Here is a 21,969-nt window from a genome sequence, read left to right as displayed (position 1 = left end):
TATTCTAAAATATGTTTTATTTCATACTGTTTAATTCCACTTTATAAGCACAAAAGGAGTTGCAGGAGAATAAAAAAGTGTGAAACCAAGTAAACATTTTTGGCATATATCATGACTACAGGACAATGTTCCTCCTTCCAGATAACAAATTGCTCAATAGCTGCATGATGCCAGGAAACCACAAAATCCTGATAGTACAACCACAGAAGCTGCAATATCACGGCTGTAAAGTTGTTTCCTGCAACCACTTATGCCAATCTGTTTCCCATCCCGGAGGAAGCATTTTTCTTGTTGGCTTCTCATCTGCTTGTATTTTATGTATCTGTTACCATGACAATCAATTATCATCACCGTTTCATTTCCTAGCCTGCAGTGGAAATCTAAGAAGGAAAAACAAAATAGTTGCTAAGAGCAACATAACAAAGTCCTCTGTATCGCCACTAACAGTGGGCTTAGGGCTTGCTTACATAGTTGGCAGCTCTAGCTACCCCTCTAAAAAGCAATCCACGATGGATTCTTTTTAAGAGGGCCATTGACAGGCAGGTGGGAGAGTATATAACACCTCAACGCCTATTTTGAACTAGAAAAGCCTGCACCACCGTGCTGCAACCATGGTCGTAGTGTGATTCCATCAGGGGCGTATTTACTGAGAGGCAAACAAGGGGTTTGCCCAGGGCGGCATTTTTAAGGGGGGTGGCGGTGCTGCCCCCCCGCCACCTTTCGCTGACAACCACCCAGCTGTCACTTGTCCTCCACTCCTCTCCCCCTGGGTGATATCTGTGATTTTTTTCCCCCCATGCTCCAGCCCCACCTCTTTCAGGGTCTGCCTGCGGCAAGATCCCCAAGGAGCCGAAGAGAAGACATCCGGCCACAGCACAGTTCCTATGACAGGAGTTTAGGAAGAAGCTGTGGATGGAGGAGTGGATCCTGGCAGCTCATCCTTCTCTATGACTGCCAGGTGACGGGAACAACCGTACAACATCTGTTCGTTTCTTTCTTTCTTTCTTTCTTTCTTTCTTTCTTTCTTTCTTTCTTTCTTTCTTTCTTTCTTTCTTTCTTTCTTTCTTTCTTTCTTTCTTTCTTTCTTTCTTCCTTCCTTCCTTCCTTCCTCCCTCTCTCTCTCTTTCCCTCTCATTCTCTCTCCCTCTTTCTTTCTTTTTCCCTCTCTCTCACTTTTTTCTTTCTATCTCTCTTTAGTTCTCTCTCCCCCCTCTTTCTCTTTCTCTCTCCCTCTTTCTCTCTCTCATCCCCTCTTTCTCATTCTCTCTCTCCCTCTCTCCTTCTCCCTCTCCTTATCCCCCTCTTCCCTCTCTCTCTCTCTCTCTTTGTCCCTCTCTTTCTTTATTTCTTTCCCTTTCTTTCTTTCTTTCTTTTTCTCTCTCTCACGCTCACTTTTTTTCTTTCTCTCTCTTTTTTTTCTTTCTCTCTCTTTTTTTCCTCTCTCTCTCTGTTTTCTTTCTCTTTTTTTTCTTTCTCTCTTTGTTCTCTCTCTCTTTTTCCTCTTTCTCTTTTTTTCCCCTCTCTCTTTTTCTCTTTCTCATTTAGGGGGGCTGCCCAAGGGGCACCTGATTTTTGTGTTGCCTAGGGCAGCACAAAATAAAAATACACCACTGGGCCCCATTCACTTGAATGGGTCACGTTTGGAGGCAGTACTGCCTGTAATAAGGAGTATCATTTTTTTCATGTGCACAACCTCCTCTGGTCACTGCGTTAGGTTAAAGTGACACTAAAGGATATCTTTATTCTCCAAAAATCATCCATACTCATTTATCACTCACCACCGAAAGGGCCAGAGTAGTCTCAAGGTTCTCTTCCCAAGCTGATGTATGAACAGCCATGTACACAATCTCAGTCATTCTTCTGTCTCTTTTTTGATGCTTTATTATAAGTTGAACATGGACAAGGTATAGAGAAGCGGTGGGATACTCCCATTGCAAAAAATAGTAACACAAGGAAACTTCTTAAAGTTTCTTAGCACAGTCTCTATAGTAGCAACTAAGAAACTGAGTTACACTGGGACACCATAGGAATGTCAAAGTTTGAGCAAGGGCTGACACTGATGCACAAGGGATAGTAGCAGCACACAGTCACTAGGATCTCACAGACAGGTCCACACTCACAAACGTCTTGGATGCTCCTTTCAATATCAGCCAGACATTTATCCCGTGAGCTCTCCAGACCAAATCCCCAATCCCTCAATTAGTTCCAGCAAGTTTCAGTAGAATAGATTCCCCCAGATCTAACCCAGCTGGGAACTAGGACAAGCCTCCCAGCTCTAGCCTAGATGGGACTTCCATGAACAAGTGTGGAAGCACAGCTGGACTGCATAGGAGAGCAGCAGCCCTTTAGGCTGGGAACTTCTCCTCTTGGACAGGAACCCCACTGCACCAAGCCTCAGGCTATTTATGCACTCCCCAACCACCTACTGGGCACACTCCCCCAGGGATTAGGATACAAAGAAGTAGTGCAGTCAAGTCTCCAATATTTGACCCAACTTTGCTTCTCCTTCACTTTAGCTGCTCCCAGCTCATCTATGAGTCTTTAAATAAAAAGACCCACACCGCGGATCCTCTGCTCTGATTGGTTGTCAGCTGAGCTCAGCAACACTTTCCTTTTGGTTCCCTACAGAAAGTCTGGAGTTTAAAATATAACTGAAGGCAAAACTTTTTTTTTAAAGTTTTGGATGAAGTGGAGAGGGATTAGAACACCTGTTAGGTTCTGAATGCCATATTTGTTCCCATTAAGGAGATTCAGCCTCTCTGTACGTCCTGGTGACCGAAAGTAACAGAAAATCCTAAATGCTGGTTTGCCACAAGAACAGTAGCATAGGGGAAATCTTCCAATGGGGACACTAGTTTTGGTGACAACAAAGATTTCCCTCACTTTAGAGGAATTTTCTCTCACCTCCTGTTTGGCTATGAGACAGGAAGTGAAGGGAAGTCTCCCCAGTGGGACACAGATAGCGAAAAAAAAAAATTGATGGGTTATTCTGTAAGAGATACCCTTTATTGGCTAGATAAGTTATGTAAGCTTAAAGGGATTGTTCACCTTTACCAAAAAGCTGCCTATGCAGATAAGCGGTGTCTGTAGATAGAAATAAACTGTGCAGCTCTGACTAAAGTTCAATAATCCCCTTGCTATAGGTGTAGGCCATTTATGTACCTCCTGAAGCCTGACTGGAATACTCCCAGGAAGTTGCTAAGTGAGGTCTACATGTTACTGCTCACCTCCACCATCACAGGAGTGAGCTCTCAGCTGTATGTTGAAATGTGTTTTTTATATATTACAAAATACATGAAAAATATTTTTAAAAAAATATATTTTTTTAAATCTAATCTTCAGATTTTTTTTAACATATAAGAAAGTCATTTTAACATATATTTTTACATATATTTGTTAATGCATTCCAAAAATTTAGATTTGTATTTTTAAAGACATACAGTACATCTGAAATGTATGTTAAAAAAAATATATATTGTTAAAATATTTTGTAATAAAAACACATGCAACATGCAGTATACTGTATAGATATATATTTATTGAAATATATTTTGAAATATATTGAATATGGCCAAAATTGTAGCATCTCAAATATATATCAATACCTTTGGGTAGAATATTTTAAAAATATATTTCAAATATATTTTTCTTCCATATGGGTTACTATGGGGTATCCGTTGTCGGCTGTCCCTCCTCTACACTGAAGCAGGCTCTGGGAGCCAATCATATGACCGGATCAGAGCGCTCTCAGCATAGGTAAGTATAGACATCTTCCCTTTACAGGATAGTTAGATTGGATGTGAGAGCAAGTTTAGGCATACTTAGATTTTGACTGGACTTCTACTTTAAAGTGGAACTTCCCCACCACATCAAATGCCCTCCCCCGTCCCTCTTCCACACTGCCATCTTCCAAAACCCTATATATTGCACAGGCACGTTGCCAGGCTTTAAAAGATATTTGGGACCTGGAGAGGCCAGAAGCACATAGGTGCAATACAGCGTTATTCTATGCATGTGCACAAATGCCACCAGTTCCTGGTACATGGCCACATCTAGTCCATGTGGCATTTGTGTGAATGTGCAGAAAATCACACCTGGTAACACACTGCCTCCTTGGATAGCTGTGACGTAGCAAGCCCAGGTGGAAGCAAGGCCTGGCCTAGGCCAGAAGGCATAAAGCTAATAATCAAGGTCCTTGACAGAGCCCGCTAAATTACAACAGTTGGTCAGCCATAGCAGCCACCAAGCCACTGTACACCAACTTAAGGGGGGGGGGGGTCACACCATGCTGCTAAATTTCAAAACCTTACCATAGTATGGGAGTCTTCTCTTCAACTCCCATGAAACTCAAGCATACTTTCTGTGGCCATTGCATACAGCAACCCATCAGCCTAAATACAATCTTACAAGTGAGTTTGATTCCTTTTTGACACTGTCAGGGAGCCACCACAGCTGCGAGTAAAACCTGATCCCAATAGCCAATCACCGATACAACGAACCCAAAGCCTAACAAGTTCTAACCTACTAAAAAAGAGAATGGTGGGAAAATCTTCCTCCATGCTTGTTGTCCATTGGTCCCTTGTTGCCTTAGTGTGCTCCTCACCTTCCGTCACATCACTACCTCCCTTTCCCATACTCTACACTCCTTCCCTCTCTCCCTTTCTGTTAGCCTACATGTCATATGCAGTGGAAGGCCTATGGAATCCAATGGCAGTGCATCAAAAAACATATAACATGCATTTTGATGCATTGGCAACAGGTAGTAACAAACCGTGGTCAATGGCTGTTATCCCTATCTACTCCAAATTCTAAATTCAAAATTGCACAGCAACACATGTCAAGATGCATGTCATTGCAGAAAGAAAATGCACGATGATGCATGACAATGCACCTGCCTAGCACAAAAAAAAAAAAAAACACACCTCTGCCCACACACATAGATCCTAATGGGCCCTAAAGGGGTCAGGAAAGGTTTTTCTTCCCTTTTACAGCGAACTGGATCATTCTTAAACATATTTTAAGACTGAAATCCATTTTTCTTATTATAATGTATGGAATAAATTACACATTTAAAATGTCACATCAAGGCCCAGGGCATGTCTCGTTTAGTTCTTCAGGCTTTGAACAACAGTAAATGTCCCTTAACTGACATTCAAATAAAAAGGCAAACAAGAACACAAAATGTAGGTATCGTCCATGGATCACAGAGTTTGCTCTTTGGTCAGAAGAGGTCACAGTCCTGACTTGGAAATGAAAGAGTAGTTGGGTCATGTTCTGAAGCTGCTGAAAGGATTTGCAGATCCATTGTACGTATAGGAGTTTTTATAGGTTAAGTACGGATGGGACATCTCAGTCTCTGTGGTGGATTCCTGGTTTAAAGGAAAAGAATAAGCTGTTTATTCGGTTAAATGGATTAAAGCAGTGCTCTGGGCAAATGTGAAAAAAAAACGTTCACTACATAATGCACTTATTAAAATCATTAAACACGTTTTAAATGCATCTAATATAAATATGTGAATCTGCTGGTTGTTACTCAGTACATCCCTTCCTCTCCAGATGACAGATGTCAAATAACCGGCGGGCACTACCGAAGCATATACAGTACAGTATAGATGCACCCGGCAGCTGTGGGGTACAGTCAGTGGTGCCCCCTCAATGTGGCGCCTGGGGCAACCCCCTTTTTTCAGCTCTGGTCTCAATAATGTGCTGATACCACTTAAAGATTAACCCCAGGTATGATCTGTATCGCATACATATATTGGTCCATGTTGGCACAGTGTAAGTATCACTCATACCTGATGGACCACTGGAAAAGCTGGAAATCACTGTAGCAGTCAACTTTACTGCAGTAATAACCGCGATTGAGTTGGCCCCGCCCTTTGCAGCTATAACAGCTTCAACTCTCCTGGGAAGGCTGTCCACAAGGTTTAGGAGGGTGTCTATGGGAAGGTTTGACCATTCTTCCAGAAGCACATTTGTCAGGTCAGGCACTGATGTCGGGGGAGGAGGTCTGGCTCGCAGTCTCCGCTCTAATTCATCCCAAAGGTGTTCTATCAAGTTGAGGTCAGGACTCTGTGCAGGACAGTCAAGTTCCTCCACCCCAAACTAACTCATTCATGTCTTTATGGACCTTGCTTTGTGCACTGGTGTGCAATCATGTTGGAACAGGAAGGGGCCATCCCCAAACTGTTCCCACAAAGTTGGGAGAATGAAATTGTCCAAAATGTCTTGGTATGCTGACACCTTAAGAGTTCCCTTCACTGGAACTAGGGGGCCAAGCCCAACCTCTGAAGAATAACCCCACACCATAATCTCCCCTCCACCAAACTTTACACTTGGCACAATGCAGTCAGGCAAGTACCGTTCTGGCAACCACCAAACCCAAACATGTCCATTGGATTGCCAGACAGAGAAGCGTGATTCATCACTCCAGAAAACACTCCACTTCTCTAGAATCCAATGGCGGCTTTGCGCTTTGCATTGCACCTGGTGATGTAAGGCTTGGATGCATCAGCTCAGCCATGGAAACTCATTCCATGAAGCTCTCTATGCAATGTTGTACTAGTCTGAATGCCACACCAGGTTTGGAGGTCTTCAGCTATTGACTCTGCAGACACATGGTGACTTCTGTGCACTGTATGCTTCAGCTTGCGCTGACCCCGCTCTGTCATTTTTAACAGTTGCTGTTGTTCTCAGTTACTTCCACTTTGTTATAATCCCACTAACAGTTGGCTGTGGAATATTTAGTAGCCAGGAAATGTCACGGATGGACTTATTGCACAGGTGACAACCTATCACGGGACCACGCTTGGAGTCACTGAGCTCCTGAGAGCGACCCATTTTTTCACAAATGTTTGTAGAAGCAGTCTGCATGCCTAGGTGATGATTTTATACACTTGTGGCCATGGAGATGATTGGAACACCTGAATCCAATGATTTGGAGGGCTGGACCAATACTTTTGGCAATATAGTGTAGCTGGTGATTGGCATTTATAAACATGAGAATATTCAACAAGTGTTCAACAGCAAAAAAGTGGTGACTATGAACAGATCATTTTCTACTCTTGCATGTTGAGTCCATAGACCATTTATTGCAAACACCCACCCATAATCCAGCGCCATGATTCCTAATAAAGGTTTTGGATGAAAGGATTCACTAACAAAAACTATTGTTGTAACAATCAGCCTTTGCCATCTGCTGTTCATTACTCAGTATTACAGCTCAGGTCTCTGAAGTGCACTCCTGCCCTAATTAGCAGTATTTAACAGACTGCTGAACATTCAGCTTGTGCTTGATCAATGCAGTAATCTGTCTGCGCATAGGCTGGATAGAGGTTTGCCTGATTCTGACTTTTACCTGACTGTTCATGCAGTGAATTACTCCTGTGATTGTTCATCTTGATTGTGTTTGTACTTGTATATTTGTTTATGCGTTTCTTTTTTATTGGCTTGTCACCTCCTGCTATTGTCAGCCATTTGTAAATATAACCCTTCTGCCTGCTGACTCTACCACTGTCTGCTCTCACCATCTGACTGAGGACTTACACTCACTGCCCACTTTGTTAGGTACACCGGTTTGATTGCTTGGTAACACAAATTGCTAATCAGCCAATCACATGGCAGCAACTCAATGCATTTAGGCATCTAGACGTGGTAGAGATGACTTGCTGAAATTCAAACTAAGCATCATAATGGAGAAAAAAGAGGATTTAAGTGACTTTGAACGTGGCATGGTTGTTTGTGCCAGACTGCCTGGTATGAGTATTTCAAAAACTGCTGATCTACTGGGATTGTCACACACAACCATCTCTAGAATGGTCCGAAAAAGAGAAAATATCCAGTGAGCGGCAGTTGCGTGGACAAAAATGTCTTGTTGATGTCAGAAGTCAGAGGAGAATGGGCAGACTGGATCGAGATGATAGAAAGGGAACAGTAACTCATGCCAATATTGATCCAAATCTCTTGTGAATGTTTCCAACACCTTGTTGAATCTATGCCATGGAGAATTAAGGCAGTTCTGAAGGCAAAAGGTGGTCCAACCCAGTACTAGCGAGGTGTACCTAATAAATTGGCCGGTGAGCATACACTACTGTGGCATCTGTTAGTTGGCTGTCACCCCTTGGCCCACCAAACTCTATGACAACTGCTCTGTATGCAACAGATCCTCTGTCCACACTTTGACCAAATAAAGATGGTTATCAGAAAAGGGAATTCAGTTCATTCACGTTTCCCATTATCTCCCTAATGTCCTCCGTGGAATTCCTCAAAAGAGAATTCACTACACAGGTCAATAAACTTTAGGCAAGCATTCATCACTAGTTGCTTTTGACCAAAGCAGACATCAAGTATTTTTTTTAACATTGACTCTTCCATACAATATTCATTCCTCAAGGTTTGATAGACTTTCCACGTGCTGGACACAGTATTAAAGGTTCCAGCTACAATCCATAGTATATGGGTAGAAATAATATTGCAATTCAGACGTACTGGAGAGCTCACCATGGGAAAGACCTTGTTATTACGGCTCAGAGTCCAGTCTGTAAGAAGTAGAGAAATAAAAGTAGGCTCTTATACATGTAAGACAGGGACAGTACCATGGACAGCAGTCAGGAACTAAGACAAGAGGAGGAAATCTAGAATATCAGTGAAGGAGGAAATCTAGAATACCAGTGAAGGAGGAAATGGTCATAAGAATGGAGTGTGGAGGAACAGGAATAAACTATGAGCAAGCATAAATTGTGAGGATAAGGAATGATCTGTGAATGAAGATGATGTATGAACTGAATTGAGTGATGAGGAAATACAATGAAGGCTTAGCAGGAAGGGAAGAGATAACAAGACAAGGAGTGAAGGAGCATAATTGAAACAACCTTTTGCCATATCTTGATTAATCCAGATAGATTCTTTATCCCTGTAGATTAGAAACAGTAGAAACTTTACAGGTAATGGAACAAATTATAGATTTACAGAATGGACAAGCCTGTATCCTTCCCATTGATTTGAGATCTAAAACAGTAAAATCTTATGCCCACTCCCTTTGCAAACACACCCAACGCAACCAACACCTGATTGGACGTAGATCCACAACCATATATCATATGCTGATGACAACCAGTGCTCTCCAAAAGCATTCAGATCATCAGCTTATGTAAATGGAATAAAATGTGTATAGCAATCATGTACATGACATTTACATTTTCATCCAACTTTAAAGACTAAATACTTAATAACAGACTAAATACTTATTCCTACATATTGATGCCACAGATCTCCATTGTCTTTAATGCTACCCTGGCCTCAACACCTTTAACACTTCTAGTAGTGTCGGATTGGCGGATTCCACTTTGCACACTGTGGTTTATTCTTCCAGCCCCTACATCACCACGGAACACGATAGTGACATAGGGGTCAGCAGAAGGAACCACAGGGCACAGTGAGGGACCAGGTATCTGCCACACTAGGAAGCATGTCCAATGCAAAAGCCAGTATAGCGCTAGGAGACAAAGGAGATCAGCAGCACAGGTGGTTGAAAGTGTAAGTTATAACGTTTCTCTTTGCAGAAAAACATTTTTTAAAACTTTTTAAGTTTTAAAACATTTAGACTTCATTCATATCTAAGCATTCTGTGAATGCACATAGCGATTGCGGTGCCATTCATTGTTAATGGCACCCCAAATGTGGCCAGCAGATGCGTGTTTTTTTGGCATGTGGCAAACACCCCAAAATGCTTGGTAAAAAACACCCAAGTAGGTGCAGGTGCTTCTTTGTTGCAAGCAGGAGAGCCAATTCAAATGAACAGGCTGCCCTACGCATGTAGTGCCAAAATGAGCAAAAAACAAAAGTGCATTCACACGACACAGATGTACAGTAAGTGCAGCCTTCAAGCGGAGTTCCAGCTGAAAAAAAAAAAAAAAAGTCAGCAGCTACAAAAACTTTAAGATACAGCAACTTACTTGCCCCCCGGTCCACCGGTGTCCTCACCACCTCTGGTTTCACCGGCCGTGTTCTCTCCCCGGCGCCGGCATCTTCAGTGTGGGCACCCGGCTGTGACAGCTTGTGGCTTCATAGCAGGGTGCCCACTGCACATGCATGAGAAGTGCTGCGCTTTGTGAATGGCCCCGTAGTCTTCTGAGACCTGTCACATGTCCCAGAAGACTACTGGGAGGGAGGACAACGTCTGCTTCCTATCGCCTAGGTGATCGCAGCGGAAGTGGGAGCGAGTACCTGTCGTCCCCCCCCGCTCCCCAAAGGTGCCAATCCTTAATGGGGAGCGGGGGACAAAGCAGTAAAGTGGAACTTCCCCTTTTGGGTGGAACTCCGCTTTAAGCAAGATGATGCAATTTTTTTTCCTGCAACCTCAGATTAGTGTTGATGGGGGGAATCCCTCCCACAGATCTATCATGTTCTGCTGTCAGGGAGCCTTCCCTGCCGGCAGAACACAATGATTATTGCTAGCAGCTGACAGTGATTGAAAGCAAAAAATCTGATTGGCTGTTTGTACTGAATTCAGTCGATGGACTCTCTTCAGTACAACCAGCCTGCCCATAGATGGATCGAATCTCAGCCAGTCCCTGCTGAACCTACTGCGATTCGATTCATTCATGGCCAGCTTAACATCTGTGTTTGACACTCTCAGACTGGAGCTGAAACATACCCTAAGGACTCATTCATAGGTATTTAGTAGTTCTTGCCGCCCCTCTGAAAAGGGTGTAAATGTCGCACCGCAGTTGCAGAGCAGCCTCATACACTTACACGGGCTAATGCGATATGCTGTTTCATTTTTGCTGTGTACAGCCCTGAGCGGCTGCATGCCCTGCTTTAGATGGGCAAGTAAAATATCTCAACTGATGGCTTTTACTGCCCCGAGGCCATCCATGGGAAGAGTTCCAAAAAAGCCTCTTGATGATTACAGAAACTTTAAGTAATGGCTATGCTACACAGACTGGTATTTACAAGCCGAAGCGTATGAGAACCAGGCCATAGCCTACCCAATACATGAACAGAGAGATCCATCAGCAAAGGGTGGGAACCCTCCCCTCCCACATACACAGGGAAAAAAAATCTTTCTATTTAATGAAAAGCGAACAATCTTTAATTGGTTTCAATCAGTTCTAAAATGACCAGGGGCGGACTGACAAATCATGGGGCCCCCAGGCAATAGGGGATCATGGGGCCCCTGTGTCCTTGCCCAAACTCAAAAAAGCCTATGAAAAAGGTACCAGGGGCATCTCATGATGCCCCCTACTGATCCCGGGCCCTCAATAGGGGATCATGGGGCCCCTGTGTCCTTGCCCAAACTTAAAAAAGCCTATGAAAAAGGTACCAGGGGCATCTCATGGGGCCCCCTACTGACCCCGGGCCCTCAATAGGGGATCATGGGACCCCTGTGTCCTTGCCCAAACTTAAAAAAGCCTATGAAAAAGGTACCAGGGGCATCTCATGGGGCCCCCTACTGACCCCGGGCCCTCGGGCAGTGCCCGAGTTTCCAAATGGTCAGCCCGCCCCTGAAAATGACTGTGTGGGACAAGAAGTACCTTTGTCACCTGAACTTACCTCTGTTCCTGCCTCTTCTGTTTACCTAGCAATTATAAAATAAATCAGATTATATACAGGGAGGACAAATGATGAAATGTACAAAATCCAAATACATACTGAGGATACTTACTTCTTTGTATTAAACAAATAATCAGAGATACAGAAGCTACCAGAATCACAAAACCAAGGAGCCCAGAGACCAGGAGTATCACCCACAAAGGAACTACAGTAAATCGCAAAAGGAAAATGACAATTCCCATGATAAGTAAAAGTGACAGTAGTAGATGTACAAGTAAATTATTATTTTCATTATTATTATCTGTAGAAGTGATATTAAAGTAGATATATATTCTAAATGAATGCTAATACATTGTGTATCAAAAACAACTGCCATTTTTAATAAACTATTTGCCTTCATCTTTTATAACTGTTTGTTAAATCTCACTGCTACTGATGTCCTACAGCTTCTTTTCCGGAAATTTACTGTCGATGTGCTCTTGAGGCATGGCTGATATCAGGGCGGGTCTTCTGACTATGACAACAGTAGAATGTGCCCACACAGTGTGTGTTGAAACTGACAAGGTTTGACATTCTAGGCCATCTATATTTGTACTCTAGGGCAGGGGTTTAAATTTTCGAGTCCAGACCTACTAGCCAATCACAAAACTTACTTTCCACCAGTTGCCCCACCCAACCTTGCCCAGGTCTGCCCCCAACCCCACCCCTGGTCTGCCCAAACCCCACCCCGGCCTGCCCCCAACCACGCCCCCTTAAAGTTTATGAAATTACATTTTTCTTTAGAATAAATAGTCCAAAATATAAAACTGTACACAGTAATGTATATCCCAGCTCCCCTGTACTCCATTATAGTGATAGGACATGTTGTATACAGTACTTACTGTCCCCCCGAGTCCCCCGCGGCGGTGGAGAGGGTGTCTCCTCTCAGCGGAAGAGAGCGGACCTCTCTTGCACCTGTCCCCTCAGCGGCGGTGCCGCAGAAGCTGGAAACTGGAAGTTGTAAACCGGAACTCGGCTTCACAATGAGGCTTGGAGATCAGGTGCAGTCGCTCCATGCTTCATCTGTGCTCACCGCTTGCAGCCACTCGCAGCTCGCCACAGAGGAATTTTTCCTCGCATTTGTCGAGCGGGCGAGCGACTTTTTCAAGCCCTGCTCTAGGGAGTGCTTGCTGAGTGTTTAGACTGACACCAAATCAGAAATCAGACATAATCCATGCCAATGCCATCCATTGTCTATGGCCAGTGTAAAAGTTTATTTTTTTGGCAAGTAAATATGAAATAAAATATTGCACAAGAATATTTCCTGTTTATTTTTCCAGCCAACAGGGGGAGCCCTAGCCTCCTTTTTATGTTTACCTGTCTATCCTTAGCTGCCCTGTTGAAAAAAAAAATGCAGCACTCAATAGCTCAATCTGAAATTTACAAAATTAAATAAAGCAAATATATGACTCCTGTAAGAAAATATGTCTTATTAACTGGCATCCATTTTGTATAATGCCTCCATTTCTAGACATGTGAACAGTTAGTTTTGGTTTTGTAACTTCTCTCTCGTTTTCTTAGACTTTTTTCCTTTCTGTAAACGGAACTACGTTATATGATATCCCTCAACTATTTGCAGTTTCTGTTCTTCACATAATTATATTGATAAGAATGGAATGTTTCATTGGTCATCCTGAGATTAAGCAACGCCTACTGAGTTCTGTATAACCGTTCTTGTTTTGCATTAAACCTTCAGAGATTTAGCTTGCACACTTCGGTGTCTGGAGCTTTATTTGTCCCAGGCCTGAGGGTGGAAATAATGAGGACTGGGGCTACAGACATAGGTTGAATCCTTGCAATCTGGTGTCAGAAGTGGGATTCGAACCCAAGCCTCCAACTCCTCCTTCTGCCCCCCTGCTCAGTTCAGTTTTTTATTTTACAAAGATCTTACTGAATTTTCAAAAAAGCAAGTACTATTAGGATACACTTGACATAAACATTGTAAATAGTGAGATTCAACAAGTATGTAACAGAAAGCACATGCAAATCTGTATAGTTTTTCAAGTCAAACAGTGAGCACGAAGGAAAACAGTTTCTGTTGTGTTGTTGCTTATAGCCCATATAACCATCTAATGGCAGCATCATAGGTGCAGTATAGTATCAAAGTTGTTTTTTTTTTTAAGATTTCAATAGATATCAATAGTAAAAATATATATAAACAGTGTCAAAGCCTATGAACTTGAGTGCAATAAACCACAATAGAGACAGTTAATTTATTACCAGGTAGAGAAGCCTGTAAGGCATTAGATGAATCTGTAGTTGCAGGCTCATCTGTAAGAGAAGTTATATATTATTATTAGGAATAAAAAAGACATGTTTATCAGAAAATGTATAAAATATGCAGTCTGATAGTGAAAAATTATTGAATTATAAATCCAAATACAGTTTTGGTTACATGCAAATTAATTGACTCCTGTCTAAATTGGCTAATACATGTATATATTAAAGTGAGATAGGGACAGTGGCGTCCTGAGGCAGGTACGGGGGGATGCGGCCCGCACGGGGTGACACCGACCACACGGGGTGACACTGGACCCGCTCCACGAAAAGGTAAGTTGTAAAGCAAGCCGACGATCCCCGCAGGATGGATCGGATCTACGGATTGGGGAGCATAATGGATCGGAGTCTGATCCATTATGCTCAATCTGCAGATCCGAGCCATCCTGCGGGGATCGTCAGCATGCAACCTATAAGGGGTCCACGAAAAGGTAAGTTGTAAAGAAAACCTACGATCCCCCCAGAATGGATAGGATCGGCGGATTGGGGAGCATAATGGATCGAAGTCCGATCCATTATGCTCAATCCACGGATCCGATCCATTCTGCGGGGATTGTCGGAGGGGGTGTCACCAAGTGTTACCGCAGCGGGTGACACCAACCTTAGGGACGCCTCTGGATAGGGACCTTAAATTGTAAGCTCCTTCTGGGCAGGGACTGATGTGGATGTACAATGAATATGTACAGAGCTGTGTAAATTGTCAGCAATATATTAATACCTGTAATAGACAAAATAAAATAAATAAATATATATATAAGTAAAATGCAGCGCTATTAATATATCATAAATGGTTAAATAGATAATGATAAGACACAGTCCAGTGAAAGGTGCTCGTTGATTGCCGGTGCAAATGGTAGAAATGCGCACTAACCAGAAGCGTATAGGTAATACGCATGTGAATAAATATCCTGAAGATTCCCCTCTCCTTTCTGGTCTGATCACGGGAATAGCTGGAAACAATGAAGATCAAGCGCCCTCTGTGGTGAAGATGTGGTCCAGCTGGTCAGAGAAATCTTTGCCAAGATGTAGTTCCCCCTCTCAGGAGCTGACACAGGAATCACTCAGGGCATTCCAGGAGTTTCAGTTCAAAACGGTATCCTGCGGTTTCCTTTTTTAATCCCTTAACTCTTCCTGCTCCTCTTCGGCAAAGATTTCTCTGACCAGCTGGACCACATCTTCACCACACGAGGGCGCTTGATCTTCATTCTTTCCAGCTATTCCCGTGATCAGACCAGAAAGGAGAGGGGAATCTTCAGGATATTTATTCACATGCGTATTACCTATATGCTTCTGGTTAGTGCGCATTTCTACCATTTGCACCGGGAATCAACGAGCACCTTTCACTGGACTGTGTCTTATCATTATCTATTTAACCATTTATTATATATTAATAGCGCTGCATTTTACTTATATATATATTTCTTGGGACTTTTATGCGTTTTCCTTGAATGTTCAGCTGCTAATTATTGAGAGCGCTCACTATATTTTTACATTTTTCCAAAATAAATAAATAAATTCAGAGCTAGTGTATTAGAGTCTAACTAAAGCCATTTTTAAATTTGGATAGAATAGAGAGGGATTAGAACCTCTGTCAGCTTTTTATTGCTGTCTGTGCCCCCCTTAGAAAGATTCACTTTCTCTATTTGTCCTGTTTACCATCATCACAGAGAGTGAAAGTGAAAGGAAATCACATATCTAGTGTTGTCACCAGAATAGAAAAAGAAGGGAAATCTTGCAATGGGGACACTAGTTCTGGTGACAACCAGGGATTCCTTCACTTTGGAGGGATTTCCTCTCACCTCCTGTTTTGGGAAAGGGAACACAGGGGACAAAAAAAATCTGATGGAGTTATAACCATCCCTTACTCTATCCAAAATTAAATAAAAAAAGGCCTTTAGGTCTCCTTCAAAGCAGCTCCAAGTCAGTAAAAGTAATGAATTTCCTTGGGTTTTGGGGACATCTCAGGTATGCAGAGGTGACATAAAGAAAACAAAGGTATAAGCAGATGTTATGCCTACTCTACAGTGATCATGGTAACTATGTAGCTAATTTGAATGAAAACTGTATAAGTGAGAGTCAGGGATGAATGCTGGTGGTCACGGGGCATGACACTCACCCAGAATAGTCACATTGACCACATTGCTGCGCTGGGATATCCTTTCCTTGTCCTTCTCCCACCAACGGTACACACAGGAATATGTTACCGTGCCATCAGTTGCCGGAGGTTGGAGAGTGAATGTGACACTGGTCTTAGTCTCTGGAGCTGACTTTTGCTCTACCCAGTACTTAGTACTTTCACAATAAAGATGGAAGATGCCTTCTGGGTAATTGCTGGGTGCTGTGCAATTCAGGACCACTGGCTGATCCTTGTAGACAAAAGATGCTTGTGAGGTCAACTGTGGTGCAGGGAGATCATCTGTATAATATAAAAGACAAAGGTTCTCAATTTTCAATGTATTCCTCATATCTTCATGGTGCAGCGCTGTCAGGGCTCCGGGTATGACCAGAGGTGTGTGGACTGACACAGGGAAACGCAGGCTTCAGATATGGTATAAACAATATAATTTATTAAGACTAACAATACAAAACGCAGTGCAAAACTAAACATAAACACAGTGCAAACAAACCAAACCACCCACAGATAACAATACATACAATGCAAGAGTCGTCAGGCAGGCCGGGTCAGTAGCAAACGGGGTACCAGGAACAGGCGGGAGAGTGGTCAGGGTCACAAGCTGGGTTCAGTAACTCACGGGCAGCGCAGTACAGAGGGTCAGGCAGAGAATGGTCAGGGTCACAAGCCAGGGATCAAGCAGGAGAAGTCAGCAGAGGTCAGGATCAGGCAGGGTCGGCAACAAGTCAGACAGGAACAGGAATACAGGATATAAGATACAGGGGCCCATGGAAAACTTACACCAAGGCCTTGACTGTGAGTCTGGCCATTCCTTAAATACAACCCCTGCAATCAGCTTCAGGTGTTTGGCTGACTGCAGGGGTGAGTCTCTGATTGCTGAGAGCACCCGCTGGCCAGCCCTGGTACTGCAGCCCACAAGGCAGGTGAGTCCCACCATTATTGGCAAGTCCATTCCTGACAAGCGCCCTCCTAGTTTAGTTATAGGATGTTAGGTACATTTAGTTAAGCTCCTCGGTAGCCAGTGGAGCAGCTGTTAATTACTTTAGTCTGCTTAGTGTTTCACAGTCTGCTGATCTAATTATTTCCCCTGTATTCTAGAGAGTTCTACAATCACAGTGGGATGAAAGACAGAAGAGCAGTCTGAATATTTATGGGGGGTCCAGCCAATCCCTGGGGAGGTGTGTCCAGTAGGTGGTTGGAGAGCCCATAAATAGGGTGAGGTCTGAGGAAGCGGTGTGTCTAGTAGATGGCTGGAGAGGCCTGAGGCAGAGCTGTGTGGGTCCTGGGTGCAGCCTTGTGAGAAGAGTTCCTAGCCTGAGGGGGCTCTGCCCCTAAGATCAGTCGGCTGGAACACTGCTTGAGTGTCATCAAGGTTCCAACTGTAGCATAGCTGGAGGGGCCTATTTCAAAGTCTAGTCTGGGAATTTCAGTCTGGAGAGCTCGCTGAAGGGTACCCGGCTGAAGTTGGAGGAGGGTGTCCAGTTGTCCTGTGGTATTGTGAATTGTAATTCGCATACACACGGAAGTCACTTTTTACCGCACACAGCTCTGAAGGAATGGCACAGGCATGTCATTCCTTCAGAGAGCACCGGTAAATATCTCCTTATTGCACTTATTACAAAATGTATGAAAAATATTTTTAAAAATACATTTCAAATACACTGTATGTCTTTAAAAATACAAAATCTACATTTTGGAATGAATTTACAAATAAATGTAAAAATATATGTTAAAATTACTTTTTATATGTTAAAAAAAATCTGAAGCATATAATAAAAAAATATATATTTTTAAAAATATTTTTCACATATTTTGTAATATATAAAAAACTAATTTCAAAATGCAGTATATACATATAAATATATATATTTGGGAGGAATATTTTGAAAATATATTTCAAATATATGTTTCTTTCATATGGGTATGTAGCTCCTCCCACAGTGCCAAGCATGTTTAACGAGCCACTTTTGGTACAGTTGTAACATCCATCAGAAAATACTGCTCTCTCTGCTTCTGCTCTCTCTATTTCTCACAAAATGTCTGAAATAGTTAATTATTTAGTGCATTCTGGGCATTTGGGAGGGTCTCCTGAGGTTATCTTTTAAAAACGCTTCTAAACGCACATAAACGTGGTAGGTAAACGCGGCTAAACTGACGTTTTTAACCTATGTTTTCTAGCAGTCAGTTTTCAGCAGTCTGAAAAGTTTTTCAAATGCTCCGTGTACATGAGCCCTAAGACTTCAATTGGCTGAGGGAGGGACAGCACTGTGAGCCAACCACTTTGCACATCTCCCTAATCTAAGGCATCTCCCTAATCTAAGGCATCACCTTTTGAATGGGCTGTTGCTGCTTCATTATCCAATCAGTAGGCTGAGGGCGGGCCTGTGACCATGCTGTGGAGCTCAATAGCAAAGTAGAAAAGTGAGGTCTTGGTAAGCTGGCAGACACAACAGTTCCTACATATGCACCTTAACTCTGTTTATAAATTTTTGCTTGATGTTTAGCTTTAGGGGCCCTAATGCAAATACTAAACTAGCCTCCTTCTTGGTGGGTACTGACCTCTCTAACTTACTTTCTCACCGTAGACACATCAAGCAGAAAGTACGGTACCAGGGGCGGATTGACCATTTGGAAACTCGGGCACTGTCCCAGGGCCCGGGGTCAGTAGGGGGCCCCATGAGATGCCCCTGGTACCTTTTTCATAGGCTTTTTTGAGTTTGGGCAAGGACACAGGGGTCCTGTGATCCCCTATTGCCCGAGGGCCCCATGAGTTGTCAGTCCACCCCTGTACGGTACACATGCTGAAGAACAGAACTATGCAGCAAGTTACAGCCTAAATGCAAGATGTTTCTGGACATGTCTTCTGCGATTGGCCATGTTTACTGATCAGATTGTTCATGACCAAGCACTGGGAAAGCTTGGAAAAGTGATCATTATAACTTGTTCTGGCAACTCTGACATCCAGAATCTCTAATGAGTCCAAAGCCAATGACTTTGATACAGGAACCTTACTAGACTGTCATGAAGGTAGTGGACCATCTGTGTCACCAGGGAAAAGTAGACCCTAAAGAGTTCTGAGGGCTGTGCAGGGCCTAAGGAACCAGAGCAAGGGATGATGGGCTTTGTTGTGGGCGGCTCCCAGGTTGTGACCCTTGGGTACACTCAAGCAGAAGCAAAACGTGTTCCAAATTTAGCAGGCAAGGTCGTGGTGAAACAGGCAAAGGGTCAGGACAGCGTAGTCAACATGGTCAACTGACTGAAAGAGACAAAAGGACACTGCGCAGGATTGTTACCCGGAATAAGAAAACAACTGCTGCAAAAGTGACTGTAGAGCTCAATCTCAGTCTTCACGAGACTCAGTCTTCACAGGACAGAGATTGAGCTCTGCAGTCACTTTTGCAGCAGTTGTTTTCTTATTCCGGGTCACAATCCTGCACAATGTCCTTTAGTCACTTTCGGTCAGTGGACCATGTCGACCACGCTAATGCTTATCAGACGACATTTTCCCTAAAGCTGTATATGCCATCATAACCTTTCATACTGTACCTTGAGACACAGCAAATAAATTGCCAACTTCAGTCACAGAGGCACCAGCTAAGCAGCACCAACACATTTACCCTCTTTGAAACTCAGTAAGCTCTGACATGACTCCGTATTACTAGCAGCGCATGCAGCGAATGACAAAAGTGAACCTTCCCACCTGTAAGATAGGTGTCTCATCACACAGTGGAAGCAAAAGAATGTTACATCACTTCCGCTTTTAACGTGAAACATGTCAACACTGTCACACCTGCAAATCAAGTATTGTTTCCATTTTGTTATCTAACCCCTGTAGAGCTTCATAATCTAAATAAAAGATATGCCACAAAGTGGTAAATCTCCATTTTGTTTTGCTTGGAATCATCACTGGGTAACCGGGAATTCCCACTTTATTAACATAGCAATGACAAGTATTTCAAGGCAGGCACAGATGTTCTATTGTGATGGAAAACCTCCACACAGCAGATGACCATCGTTTCCCCTTCTATTGAGAAAGAGGAAGAAAACCTTTCACATTGCCATATCCGTCCATTAAAATGGGAGGAAGATTGCAATGCATGACTCAAGTAATGTTGTATCTATCTTGCACCACTTGTGTATGGAGACATCTGTCCGCTTGTGTTGACTGATGTCACAGTTTTGCAAATATAATCTCTTAGCTCTACGTTTTCTTTTCCTGTGATCTGAAAGCATGCAAACCAGTGTAAACATGGCTTTGTTTTCATTTGCCTGTGTGCAGTCCATGTGCATTCAGAACAGCAGGATGTCTACAGCCAGACCACTCAAGGATGAATGGGGCTTAGTTAATAGAGAGACTGTAGCATCAGCTTTGCATCTTCACTGCTACACATGCTGTCTGATGATATACAGGTGCACAGGAATCCTAATTAATGGCTTCTGGCATTGAAAAAATTAAATTGGAGAATGCTGAACAGTCATTTTAAATGTTAATACCAAAGTACATTTTTAATTTACAGCAAACCTTTGGTCCTAATAGAAATATTAAACTGACTCTTCTCCCCATTATCCACAAACCCCAGTGTGCAAAGTACCATAAAGTGTCTCCATACTAGGGGCGACTGACCATTTAGAAACTCGGGCACTGTCCGAGGGCCCGGGGTCAGTAGGGGGCACCATGAGATGCCCCTGGTACCTTTTTCATAGGCTTTTTTGAGTTTGGGCAAGGACACATGGGGCCCCATGATCCCCTATTGCCTGGGGGCCCCATGAGTTGTTAGTCCACCCCTGCTCCATACCCATAGAAAGTTCAGAACATATGGAGTATAAGTAGCGTAAGCACACCCTCCTCTGGTTCCAGCACAAGGTACCCAAACGATCAGTCACCAAGCCTAGTGCTGTCAGATGTACATGGGGGACTGGCATGAGGGGACTAAGCATATGCAAATGCAAAGTTTGGGAACATTGGTCAAAGAAGGCAATGGCATTACTATCACGTACCTCGTAGAGGCCAAGTAGATGAAAGAGCTAGTATAGAACCTCCTGCCCAACACACCTAAAGATGATGACAAGAAGTGGTAGGGTGATCAGTGGCATGAGTGCTGGAGGTGCTGACAGCACTGGATCTGTGTGGCTGCCACATACATGGAGCAGAAGACTGTGGACCACGGAGCAGGAAACAAGTGCAAGGCACTAGCCGAGGAAAAGCAGGATTCCAGGACACAGGCCAAGGTCAGTAAAAGCTGAAGTACAAGCAGAGTCCAAAAGACAGCCTGAGGTCACTACAAGAAGGTAAAGGTCTAGAGACAGGTCATAAGGCAAGCCAGGTCATACACAGAAAGGCAGAATTGGCTGGTCAGGTCGGAGGTCAACAGAAATTAGCTGAAGACCACTCAGCAACTTCTCTCTGCAGTGCTCCCATTTATATAGCTCACTGAGCGCTAACACCAGTGGAAAGCATGCACTCTGATGCAAACTGGCTTCCTTAAGTAGCACTACCCCCTTAGGGGTTGCTGGTGAATTAGGTCCCCTATAGTCCTGCACAGGCAATCTGTATTCTCCACACAAAGTTGTGTTCCAAGTCAGACATCAGTCCTTGAGCTTTTGTTTTGTATTTAATTGAGGGTATTGAACTGGGATAGGGTAAGGGAGTATAGGATGCCCAAGGGAACCCATAACTGAGGACCAATTTCTTGGAACTAATTACAAACTTCTCTTCTGCAACACAGTCTCTGTTGAAGTGCTAGCCAGCATCTCCTAGTTGTACCACCCCAGACCCTATATGAACTCTTCACCCAGCAATCTGGAGACTTTTACTGAGCAGGGGATCTGGCTCCTGTCCCTTTAAATGAGTAAACAGCATATGTATAGAATGTTCAATTCCTCAATCTCTCTGTATGAAGCCAATGTCCCCTATGTTCCTAGAAGCTCAATATCTTTCATGTGTTTGTACTGTCGGTTTGTATGTT

General features: G+C 43.3%; 1 protein-coding gene across 2 annotated transcripts in view; it reads right to left on the bottom strand.

Annotated features, from left to right (window-relative positions):
- The window catches only part of CUNH19orf38 (chromosome unknown C19orf38 homolog), a 30,279-nt gene continuing 8,310 nt past the window's right edge, over nucleotides 1-21,969 (bottom strand). Inside the window, exons 3-9 of one of the 2 annotated variants that reach the window (XM_089656340.1) lie at nucleotides 15,986-16,285; nucleotides 13,813-13,863; nucleotides 11,666-11,758; nucleotides 11,554-11,578; nucleotides 8,871-8,911; nucleotides 8,488-8,537; nucleotides 1-5,369 (exon numbers count right to left, since the gene is read on the bottom strand). In XM_089656340.1, coding sequence (XP_089512466.1) covers nucleotides 5,268-5,369; nucleotides 8,488-8,537; nucleotides 8,871-8,911; nucleotides 11,554-11,578; nucleotides 11,666-11,758; nucleotides 13,813-13,863; nucleotides 15,986-16,285 — 662 coding nt within the window. In that variant the 3' untranslated portion in view covers nucleotides 1-5,267. The remainder of the gene's footprint in view (nucleotides 5,370-8,487; nucleotides 8,538-8,870; nucleotides 8,912-11,553; nucleotides 11,579-11,665; nucleotides 11,759-13,812; nucleotides 13,864-15,985; nucleotides 16,286-21,969) is intronic. The other variant, XM_089656341.1, reaches the window with a different exon arrangement.

The sequence above is a fragment of the Staurois parvus genome, unplaced genomic scaffold (assembly GCF_062004578.1).
Source record: "Staurois parvus isolate SC_StPar_1 unplaced genomic scaffold, SC_StPar_1.0 ptg000900l, whole genome shotgun sequence".
NCBI classification, from domain to species: Eukaryota; Metazoa; Chordata; class Amphibia; order Anura; family Ranidae; genus Staurois; species Staurois parvus.
Note: the sequence above shows the minus strand (reverse complement) of the source record. Positions and strands in the feature narration are given on the sequence as shown.